The 12,712-nt window shown below is 39.2% G+C and overlaps 1 protein-coding gene across 1 annotated transcript in view; it reads right to left on the minus strand.

Annotated features, from left to right (window-relative positions):
- galnt9 (polypeptide N-acetylgalactosaminyltransferase 9) overlaps window positions 1-12,712 on the minus strand; it is a 93,798-nt gene that overhangs the window by 31,095 nt on the left and 49,991 nt on the right. The window contains exon 6 of the mRNA XM_003445562.5: window positions 4,852-4,969. Within this exon, the coding sequence (XP_003445610.1) occupies window positions 4,852-4,969 (118 nt within the window). The remainder of the gene's footprint in view (window positions 1-4,851; window positions 4,970-12,712) is intronic.

Genomic DNA, 12,712 nt, shown 5'->3' on the forward strand with positions numbered 1-12,712 from the left:
GTCCCTGTGTGTTAGCCCTGTGACAGACTGGTGACCTGTCCAGGGTGTACCCCGCCTCTCGCCCTATGACAGCTGGGATAGGCTCCAGCGCCCCCCGCGACCCTGAAAAGGACAAGCGAATGGATGGGATGGATGGTTAGGAACAGGGAAAGTGTGAATTTCATCCTACTCCTTTTTGAGCACACACATTCTGTAAACATACATATATACATAAAAACTTGATGTTTTTTAAGTTTTGTTTTTGTTTTTTCTCTTGTTATTTCAGTTATATTTGCATGTTCGAAATAAAATTCTATCCATCTATCTACTTTTCTGAGCTCAGCTTGTTTGACAGCCTCAGAACATGAGCAGGTGTTAATAAGCAACCTGCAGCTGACACCAACGCTGTTTCTTGCACTGAAACTAGCGCTGCTTCATCTAAATGCAACCTAGCTAGCTAGCTAGCTATTTTAAAATACTATGTGGTTACACAGTTACTGTGTCACCTGTCACTTCTAGGTTTTCTAAAGTTAGAAGCTATCCATCCATAAGTTGCCAGTCTAACACATAGAGACAGACAACCAGTTGTGCCCACACCTATGGGCAATTTAGAATGACCAGTTAGCCTAACCCCACTAACTGCTTGTCTTTGGACTGTGGAAGGAAACCAGAGTACCCGGACAGAACAGACGCAAACACGGGGAGAACACGCAAACTCCACACAGATGGTGGAAACCTGTCTGGGCATGAGGTGTGATGTCATCAAGGCTAGTTTGTTAGCCCAATATGTGAAAGGCATCTGAATTTAGGACTCACTTAATCTTCAGTATTGTGCAACTGTCTTGAGCAACTCCTTTTTTTATATATATATATTTTGTTGGGAAAATGGTAAACAGAGATTTATTGAAATGTGCAAAAATGTATGAAAATATAGTGTTTGAGGCATAATCCTACAACTCTAATGAGCTAGAAATCAGTATTTGGTATGGCTACCTTCAAAATACTACAGCTATAGCTGAAGAACTTTTTTTTTTTTTAAATAGCAAGAAAGTCTGACAAAATAAAAGCAGGGAGGTGTGACTCAAGACCTTTGCAGAAGACTGAAGATTAAGTGAGTCCTAAACTCAGACGCCTTTCACATATTGCAGCCCAGAGCTAACAAACTAACCTTGATGACATCACACTTCATGTTCAAACTTCCATCAAGTGCTTATCTAAATTTGACAGTTATTACAACAAACCGGGGCAACAGGTCTAACCTGTTATATAGTGTCACATTTTAAATGCATGGGATTAAAAAATGCACTGATCTAAAACCAATATAATACATATACTGGACTGTTACATGCTATACTTTGATCCCACCATAATAACTCTGCTTGGGATACAGAAAGAACCAAGTGAAGTGTAATTATGTCCCATTCCTGTCTAGCTGCTGGTACTGCTACACTTTAATTAGCTCAATTCTCCTCACTACAGAGAGATTATGAGCAGATGCCTTGAGGCCCAGCCCAGGTGGGTACGGAGACGAGGCTTCAAAGAAGAAAGAAAAAAAACGATTATTTTTTGGTTCATTACTCCTGAAAGGAGTTCCTGGTGAGTTTAATAAATGTCATCAAGACAAGCAGGCCACCCCATGAGATCACACTTCACAAGGTTCTTGGACTGATTGATTAGACTGTTATGAAAATGAGACAGATTTCATGAAGCAGCTTGGATGACTTCCTGATGGCAATGTAAGCTCATGGGCATATTGTGTGGGTAAACCCATCTAGACTCTAGACTTTTTCTGGCAGAAACATGGTTGCCATCATAGGTTGGCGGGCAAAAATGTTTACGAATTAAATTTCTACAAGTCATAAAATGGTATGCCAGACTGACTTTGTTAGATTAGGATGTGAGGGGAAGGGCATGACTGAATGTAGCAGTTTTAGTTTAGCATGGCACAAGTCTTTTACTAAATGCATTTAGCACTGTGTGAACACAGAGTACACAGTGCATTTAGGCAGCAAAAATGAGCTGTGAGCAGCTGCATGAAGCTAACAGAAACTATAGATCTGCCTGCAGAGTTTGCTGAATTTGATGAGTTTCCCTGCTTCATAAACTTATAGGGCACAACATTTTTATATATTACTCCCAATGCTTGAATTATGTCAAATTAACATCCTAATCCTTTCATTCCCAGAAGTACCAGACATTTATTTACTCACTGGAAACAGAAATTGATGGAAGTCCAACACTTACATAGCCTAAAACCAAAAAGAAGCCCAGCTGACTTCATTTCAAGTGCTTGAGAATATTCTCACCTGCATGACTAAGAATCTGCACAGACCTTTCTTATTTATATTTATTATTTACAAAGAGAAGTATTTGTGGACTCGGTTTTCTATTTTCCTCTTGCTTTAATGTGGTGAAAGAATTAGCATAAGCATAATTACCACATTTCAAAAGGTTTCTTTTTTCCCCTGTTTCGGTGGAAATAGCAGAACAAGCAGCTGGAGGAGTGACCCCTGGTAGATTTTGTGTAGTATTATATTTGGGAAGTGAGTATCACAGTATCACACAGGAATTTGAAAAATGAAAGGCAGTGTCCAGGTCTACTGGGGCTCTATATCAGCAAAGACTCAGTGAAGCAGGTGTGGGAGACACATTGCAAGATAAATTCATATTGACACTTCTGGCAGAATTCACCGTTACTGTCCCAAACCATTTTTCTCTGTTTGCAAAAGGGGCCTTGTGGTAAGTTCAAACATGCCATCTGCAATTATTTACAAGGGCAATGAAAGATTCTCTGGGAGATTTAAAAAAAAAATATCATTCAGTGCAAACGCATTTAATGCATTCCTTTATTTGTTGTGATTATGTAAGCGAGAGAGTGACATCACGAGGCTGCAGACGAACTCTACGTGATCTTTCATCAGTGTGATTTGCCTCTGCTGTCTCTCTTCATTTACAGGTCCTAGCTTATAAATGATTTCACTCCTGAGCAAACACATCGGTGAGAAACCCCTCCTCCCCAGTTTTAGTCTGTTGTCTTCCTGTCAGAAATGACAGCGCACCACAATGCTATGTGCAGCCTAATCAGCCCCTGCACATCCTTTCTGCTTACAAAAGATTCTTTGCATCCCTCTTAGACACAAAGGAACAACTCACGGTAGATGATAAATATACCATAACCTTTGAATGTGAACCCTGCCTCTCATCAGGATCCTGCAGTCAGATGATCCTGGGCTCCTGTGAGATGCCCTGGCTAATTGTTAAACATGTTCTTGTCAATCAAACCTATCCCAGTGGCAGCTCTTCAACCGGCACTACAATGAGCTGCCTGAGCCGCAGTAGCCAAAGAGGAGTAATTGCAGCTCACTTGCCGGGATCCCAACTCCATTCCATTAAAGGCTGTACATTATGAATGGACGAAGATAGTTGTTGACTGTCGACCCAATCAGGCTTGTGTGTGAGCTGAATGGCCTGTTTTTCCGTGGCATGTGTTTCATTTCCACACACAGACAGGCCAAACAGGAGGATAGGTAATTGCCTTTGTGATGGCACTCTGTTTGCAGACAGACGGTTATCCTTCTCACTTTATGAATGAAAAAAGCGATAGTAAATATTCAGTGAGAAAAGAGAGACAATGAGGAGCTGGTGCATATCAGAGCCAGTGCTCACTGTTAAACTATATCACACAGTTCAATAGAGTTGTTCTAGGTTTATTTAGCTGCTGTAGCTGAATTGATCTCCCCCACGAACATCGTCTAACACAGCTGCATGGTTTGTTAGGTGCATATAAGCAGCGCTGCTGAATGTGAAAACTCTGTAACCTTGGGGGAGGCTGTCAGTGGTTGGCACATAATAGAAAATACTGAGTTATTACTACATGATAATGGCAAAACTATGAGCTAAAGACAGAAGAGGCCAGATCATTGTATCATTATGCAGACGGCAATGAATCATGCCATTTATATAAACAGGAAAAGCCAATCTACATGGAATAATAGAAGGCTCTGAAATAATCATCAGCAACTATAAATGTCTTCAATAAAGCACTGCACAAACACGAAAACATTCTCCAGCCTCTGTTATGTGCTCTTTCAAAGGCAGCCGACACTTCAGAGGTGTCGTTGATGGAATCTCGAGATTTTGAAATGTATGTGGGCATGATGTTAAATGAAGAGTGGGATCTTTCAAGCATTTCTCATTGCAATAAGCCCAAGGAGAGCGTCTAGATTCAGAAAGGTTCCACTTGGCTGGAGAGAAACATTTTCTGAATTTAAACGCTAACCAATTCTTCAGCAAGCCCTTCGCTCACATGAAGCGTTAAATTCAACTCAAAGCAGCAGCCAAAGAGATTTACATTTTCTGTATACAAGCTTTAGAGCCTTTGGGTTGGCTGAAGATTTGCATTAAGGGGATTTTTTTTATTTCCCTCCTCCACTCCCATCTACGAAACTTTGGAAAGTTTAATCATGGTTTCTGTTGATGCCCCTGGGTTTTGTTTCTTAAGCTGTATCCCTCTGGCTGTGAAACATAAGAAAACTTGATCATAAGCTGTTCCAAAGTCTGAATACAGATTTCACAAATCATTCTAACAAGGACTGTTCATCTAAGCATTACCCCTTCAAATATTGGCTCTGTAATTATGGCTCTTTGTGTGGCCTTCCCGGTGTAGAACTTCAGACACAAAACTCTGCAGCTTTGAAGGAAAGCCTCATTAACGTAACTTTTCTCGTAGCTTTTCTCTGAGAAGTTTCATCTCTCTCTTAACACAGTGGCTTCTCATTTAGTTTAAAGAAACAAAAAAAAAGTCTACCTTTAAGGCTGTTTATAAAAGTCTGCATTGTAGCAGCAGCTTGGGTAATAAAATGTGGTCCTTACCCGCATGCCCAGCTCGATGTTCTCACCTCCGTAGACCTCCATGCCAGGGTCCAGCAGACCGATCTCACCAAAGTATTCCCGATCTACCACGAAAGAGCAGCCGATCATGGCTGGAGTTCTAGTCGGGCAGAGTGAGAGACACAGCATGCATCAATGGAATTGAACTGCATGAAACCCACCTTTTTTTTTAAGTCAACTAAAAAAAAAAAAAAGATCAAACAAGAACAAAAAAACTTAATTTAAGGTTTCTTAATGTACATTAAACGCCCAGACAGGTTTAAGTGGGGTTTTAAAGTGAAACTTTAAACCTCAACTACTGCAAATAAATGTGTGTTGCAGATATTCCATGTACATGTCTTTGTATAGCATAGAAAGACTGTTTCCATTAAGGCCCAATCTTACAGCAGATATTGCCAAGAGATGAGAAAGAAACAGCGTCCTACAACAGTGAACCTTTCATGGTTCTCTATTTTCTGGTGTGGCTTTTTTTTAAGAGCAATGTGTAAGGTTTTTTGCAATATATAAGATGTTCTCGTTTCTCCAGCAGATCATCATGCAGGTTAGTTTTTAGAGGGTTTCTATTCTACAGCAGTGCCTGGTAATGTTCGACAAAGACATAGACAAGTTGCTGTTCTCTGAACTTTAAGTAAAACTTTAAAGAAAGTCCGATTATGACCAAAGATCAAACATTTTTGTACATTGCTTTTTTAAATAAAGAGAACACTGAGGCTGGATTGACTGAGGGATGGTATGTAAAGGCCAGAAGGATGAAAAAACAAACAGACACTAGTTCAGTTTAATTTTAAGCACAAAGACTGCGCCTCTGTTGAGTAACCACCTTTGCTAAAGGTGCTGAAAAAGAATGGCTTATATATACCCTGCAATAAAACAGAATTTTTTCAAGCCATAAGACCAAAATTATAAGCTTAAAGACACTAAACTGCTCAGTATTACTGAGGAGAGTGGTAGAGGTGCAGGAGAACTAAATGAGTTGAAGATACCTGATTTGCCTCTGACATGACTCTTTGATTCATCACTAATGAGAGGACTTGAAAGTTCAGATACAACAGGTCCAGTGTTATTGAGCACAAGCAGTTACTAGCTCACCACAGCAGCCACTCTGAAGTACATGCCAACAGGGGTGAGTAAGTTGTTTTATCAGCCATGAAATCTCCACTTCTGCCCAAAATTCTGGGCACCAGCGATCCAAATGAGAGCCAGGTGACAGTTTCATGGTATATTTTGTTTATCTAATTATTTGAAGAAAAAAGTGAACAGCCAAGTCTGACTTTACAGTCGATCATTCTGGCAAATAAATTTCATGCGTTGTAAGACAAAACTATCAATGGTTGCTGTAATAATTAAAACAAAATGAAACACATTATACAATATAAAGAAGAAAATAAAACAGCAAAAATACATAGAATGATTTTAATTCCACCCTAAAAACACTTTTTACTTAAAATCTACCAAAAGTTAGCTGATATAAAACATTTAGAGGATGCATGTTTTTTTAACAAAAGCAAGATTTTCCATCTTCACTAGAAGAAATGGTCCCACTTCGGCAGCTGGGCTACTTTCAGCACTATTATCGGTCCCATCTAAAGTGCTCAGAACAAAGCCCCATTAAGAGCATTACAGTCATACAGGGTCTTGAACAGCATTATTCTTTAAAGTGACCAATGAAAAGCATGAATTTTCTATCTGAAATGATGCCTGAGGTAAGTTCACCATGTATTACACAAACATGCACACACACACAGGCGGCCAGTTACACACACATGAATGTCAGCCACTTCAGTCTGACAGACATAGCAATAGGAAGTACTGTAAAGTGCTTCAAGAGCTGCGTTTTGATTCACGGACTGTATTAAAAGAGAGCATTAAGCTGTATGGAGTGCAAGCCAAAAAGAAAGGTGCTTTTAGGTTTAAACCCCCATATAAAACGCTGACTGAAATATAACCATGGGCTGTTACTTTGAAAATCCTGCACCAGTAGATAAATAAAAATTTGACGCAGGGCTCCGAAGCCCCTGAACCAATATATCGCCAAGGAAGCACTTTCACCATTTTTTTTTTCAGAAATGTCTTTAGAGCTTGACATTCACAGAATATAAGTCTCATGAGCTGTGTCACTTTAATTTAAAATAGCTGAAAATCAAACATAATAAAGAAAACCCAATTTAAAAGTGAAACTTGCTTGCGATCACAGATTGGCAGTTCTAGTTAAACACTCTCGCAGTAACAATTAAAAGTCTATCTTTTTTATGAATCATGCTTGCTGAGTTCTATACTTTTATTTCCTGACACACAGTCTTGTTTAAATTATAAGGGGATGACAGACAGGCTTTCAAGTGCCATCATTTTTTACTGGCTGTGTAGATGAAAAAGACAGACCTGCACACTCTCGGCCTGATTCATCCCATCCTTTCACTTCCCTTGACAAGTGGCCTTCCTGTCTGTACTGCAAACTTTGTGCAAATCTCTTTGAGTGCTCCCTTTAGATTAAGCTTCCTGGCAAGGTAAACGCTGTCTCTCTCCCTCAGAACACTCTCAGCACCTTATTAAGCTGGACGCATCTGACAATGAAATAAAATCCTTGCACGATTGATCGTTTAGCATTTTTCCACAATGTGTAATTTATATTGTGAAACAAACATCCACAAATTGATATGCGAATTTTTGTGGCTTGCATATTTGCATTTTTAAGTTAAGAAAAATGAAAAGAGTAAATTGTTGCCAAGTTTGGTGGCAACATTATCAACCAGGCATTTTATGGTATTTAATTGCATTAACTATCCAATCAAATTAGGCTAATTAGGCCAATATATTCCAACATATTCTTAAGACCAGAGCCTTAACTGGCAAAGAATAATATGTGAAGAAGGAAAGAAAATCATTTATATCCACTGGAATGACACTGACTATGGCACTGATTATGGTAAAGTGCTTAAAATAGTCAAAGGATGTGGGCTAAACTGGTAATTAGAACCCAAGCAAGGGAAACCTGGTCTGATGAAAAGGGACAGCATCCATCCCACTTTGGGTGGTGCACCTGTCATATAAATATAATGATTAATGTATTCATCTTAAAATGTAAAAATAAAGTAATGAGACCACAAAGTAGAGTTGCTTCTCTGAAATTTCCCTTCAGCTGTCAAGCCTCCAAAACACCATAGAGACCGTGTCTGCTCCCTGACCCCCTAAATTAAAGAAACGAAAAGCAAAATCAACAGATTCATATGGACCTAATAAAAATTAATGACTTCTACAACAGAACCAAAAACACAAACCAAGTAAAATTAAATAAAAGAGCATTAGATCTCACTTATGAAAAAGTTGGGAAATGGTTTGATAGATGACCAAGCAATTATTTTATATTATCTCTGAAACCTTGGAATATATCAGCTAACAGCCTGGTTCAGTCATCTGTTCTGCCCCTCAATTCTAAATTATCCAATCCCTTCAACCCAATAACACACATTCCTCTTTTGTTCTCCTAACTATTTCTGGTCCTTATTAAATGCTCATGCTCATGCTATTGGAGAATGATTATCATTTATATTTGCCCAAATTTACTAATGGTGTCTGCTGGACTAAAACATTTGGCACTAAAAAGCTGCTGTTGGTAAGCGGACACAGGCATTTCTATGGCTGGCCTTTTTCAGAGTTTCCCTTTCACAGAGCAAGACTTGGGGCGGACAGTATTTAAATGAACTGTGCGAACACGAGTTATTAAAGTGTGCCATAGGAAATTCTGCTGAATTTATGCTGAAAAAAGGTCACATCTTATTTTGCATCCATGTCTTATTTGGATTCAACCCGAATCTTTAGAACTAAGCTCCACACGTCTCCGGTCCTTATTGATACTGTTATTTTGATAAAAAAGAAAAGAACTGAACTCCAATAGTACTGAATGTATTAAATTCCATACTGGAATGCCTGTTAATGGGATTTAAACATGTGTTTTATGTGTGTTTGAATTGTAATGAGACCTGGACTTACACTGCATTATTTTTGTTAGTACAGTATTTACTTCCACATCAGGCCTGGTTGTTTTCAACCGACCAATTTATTCTGCTCTTCATACAATACTGGTGATCATTAATGGGAACTGGCTTTGCTGTATTTATAAATTACAATGAAGTGAGTAGATGATCCCCCCAGAACTTTAACCTCCCCCTGGGAAATTTTTGCAGTTGCATCATCATGCTAATTTGCTCCTCTTTAGTAAATCTGACTCATACCAAATATTCCAGTACCCCTGTTAGAAACCTTACAATCAGGATTGTTTGTAATTCATACAGTAAACTTATCTCAAGGACTCCTTTCATCTGTATAATAGACTATGGTGAAAATTAGGAACATCCTGTCTCAGAGTGATGCTGAGAAAATAGACCACCCATCTGTTAATTCCAGGTTGAACTACTGTAATTACTTATCAGAGGGATGCACTAATAGTTCTCTTAAAAGCCTCTACCAGATGCAAAAGTGAGAGAACTAACAATGACTAGCAGGACAGATCATTTTTCTACCCTGTTAGCTTCTCCTCACTGCATTCGAAACCCTTCTCACATACAAACCCTTAATGATGCTACACTATATCGCAAAGACCTCGCTATATCATCTCAACAGAGCACTTTGCTTTCACAGTGCAGGCTTTCTTGTGGTTCCCCAAGTTTTAAAAAGCAGAACGTAAAGGACAGCCTTTAACTATTAGGTCCCTTTTCTTTGAAAGCAGCACCTTGTTTGGGTGCTTTTCAGGTGAGGCTTAAAACTTTCCTTTTTGATCAAGCTTATCTTTCGGGCCGGATTAGGTGACCCTGCAAGGTTTCATAATTATATGGGTACAAGCACACGCTGCTGGAGGAACTCCCATAATACACTGAGCACCTTTCCTCTACTCTCTTTTACTCTGCAGGCATTTATATGCCACTATTGCATGCTATTAACCTTGTGTCTTGTTTCTCCTGTAGTTTGTACTTTGTCCTCTGTCTGTTTGTTACTTTCTGGAGATATTTGGGAACTTTTTTTTAGTTGTGGTCTCCCTATGCTCTTCTTTTCTCTCTTTACTTCACCCAACTAGTTAAGGCAGATAGCCTGGTTCACGGGTTACTCTACATAGTATTGCAAGGTCTTTATGCAGTGAAAAAGTTATAGAGAAGAAAAAAAACCATACAAGTTTTCTCCATTACAAGAACATTCAATAAACTCTTATGCAAGGAGGTGAATATAAAACACAAAGAGTCTGGCATTGATTTTTGCTAATATTTTGCATGGGCGAATGACGCACACTTCTATTGCTTCCTTTCAGCCAACGCTGTTGTTGTGTCTGTATTTTGTACCTGAAGGTACACACAACAGAGATCTCCTTTCTCCGAGGTTTGTCAAACAGAGACTTCAAATAAAGTATGCCCTTCAAAAAACAGGAAATCATAAGTCACAAAACAACTTCTGGAGTCCATCAGACACCACAGATTGATGGTGTAATCATCCAGTGGATTTCTCATTTAACGTCACGAGGTTTAGTTATTTTTAGTGTGCAGATGGTCAGCCTGCAGGACTCATCCGCCCCTTGCAACTCTTGTCCTTGTCTCCTGCTTGCAGTGTAAATGTCTGATAGATGTATGCAATGTGTGGCAAGATAAAGACTCCGTTTCTTCCAGATGATGAAATGGAGTTAAAATTCTGCATTAGATCTGGCTTGATTCAAACAGCTGTTAAACAGGTTTTTGAAAAAAAAAAAAAAAAGGTTTCTTTTTGAATCAGTGCTTTTAACTGATGGAGCCACATCATCAAAATACATACTTCTGCCCATAACTCTGTTTCACAATATCTCCAAAATGCTTGCAATCTTCTGTTCTCACAACATGTTTGTGCCTTCTCTACCCTTTTACTCTCTTTGTCGTTGAATGTGTCCAAACAACCAGAGACGTTGTGAGTGAGCTTCTGTTTTTGATGGGTAGAAACCTTGAGGAAGCAAGCAGGAAAATGATTTCCAATAGAAATCCACCCAGCTGACACACTTCAGCTGGCCCTTGAGGCGATCTGTTCATTTTCAGCAAACTGTCAATAGGGAAGACGAACCAGCTTTGCAATGCGTGAATGTCTACTCTTATCATTTCTTTTTATCTCAACTCTAGCAATTGATATTTGGTAATACATGATTCTCATGGAGTTTTGATAAGACATCCAATATTTAGGTCCACACTAGTTGTTTGTTTGTATGAGAACACCCTGTACCAAATGAAATTGTTATTGCTTTTCCAGCACTGGTCTGTGGTAGGTAATGAAACTCTGGCATCCAATTCATGTTTCTGTTGCCTGTGGTCAGAACGGAACAGTCTGTGTGAATGTCTTGGTGTCTGGGATAACGGAAGACATCGTGGCAGTACACATCAGTAGGTTTCATGCTTATGGCTTGGTTAAAATGCAGGGGCCAGGACATTAAGTGATACAAATGAACACATTTACCTGTTCTGTTTATAGCAGCAATGCCGTCTGCACATAGGTTTACACCAGCAGACAAGAATTATTGATTCCTTTTAGCGCTTTACAAAATCAGCACTGACATTCTGCAGGCATTTATTCATCATTGTGGAGCACAGGGTTGTACATTGATGTTCCAGATGTTTTTTCTGTTATGCTGCTAAAATAAATAAGTAAATTAAGCTAATATTTGTGGTGAAGTGAGGAGGAAGAGCTCAGTAGTCTCACAGCCTGAAGAAAGAAACGGCTCCAAAGTCTGGTGCTACGGCAGCAGATCCTGTATCGGTTGCCAGATTCCAGCAGGGGGAACATGCAGCCACAGATCCTCATTGATCAGGCCTTTGTTGAGCCAAATTTAGCTACTTTACTTACAGTATGTGATCAGTTCTACTTTTGATTTTGCTGAATGTTTTTGCCCTCTACTCCTGTCATTGATCTTTCAGTATTTGTTTTGTGCTTGTGAGTATAGGAATCTGAAAACATGGTGCCTTTTCATTTACAAATCTAAGTCTGTTTAAATGTCTGCTTAAATGGGTTACTCCAAGTTCATGTTCATACAGAGATGAAGGCCTGTTGGCGCATTCCACATCTCAGATCTTTAAAAACAACACCCTTTTCCTCCTGTAAATGCTTGTCTTTGTCAACAGATGTATTACTGAGTCTATGCAGTCTGAGAAAAGAGGAAATACTTTTTCTTTAACCACATGAACTGTGTTCAGAGAACACTTCAGCTGGATCCATTTTACTGAAGCATCCTTGAATGGGATAAATAAAAACGCAGCTCGAAGCTGCCGATCTCTTGCTACCGCTGACCCGCACCTCCTTGTGATTATATTTATGTTTATGTGTCAGGATGTGCCATCTTCAGTTCAAGTTTGATGCTCTACTGTAGCACTAGTTGTAAAATTGCAGTGGCAATGCACCAGGGATGCAGCAACATTAAGCAGTCCAGCAGCCCCATAATTATGGAAGATGGAAACCAAGAGCTAAGCTGAGTCAGGTGGCCTTGACCTGTGTGCTTGGTGCTTGCACTGCCTTTGGCCGTACAACACTAAAACAAAACCGCTACATGATTACAGATATGTATTATAAAGCAACATAAGAAAAGTTCAGTGCATTTTTAAAGAGTTCTATATAACACAAGACTATTAGCAAGTTCACTGATATAGTAAAGGTATCAGAGGTGAAATTCACTTGTTTTTATTATTCTAATAAACTAAATTTAAGCAGACTTCTAAACATCATCACAGCTACTAACAATCATCAACCACAAATTTTCTACAGTCATAGGGGACAAATTCAAATTCATCAACAAGTTCAGCTCCTGTCCCCATCCTATCCAAACAGCCAAAACATCTGCAAGAGCAACAAG

This window comes from Oreochromis niloticus, linkage group LG12 (genome assembly GCF_001858045.2).
Source record: "Oreochromis niloticus isolate F11D_XX linkage group LG12, O_niloticus_UMD_NMBU, whole genome shotgun sequence".
Lineage (NCBI taxonomy): Eukaryota > Metazoa > Chordata > Actinopteri > Cichliformes > Cichlidae > Oreochromis > Oreochromis niloticus.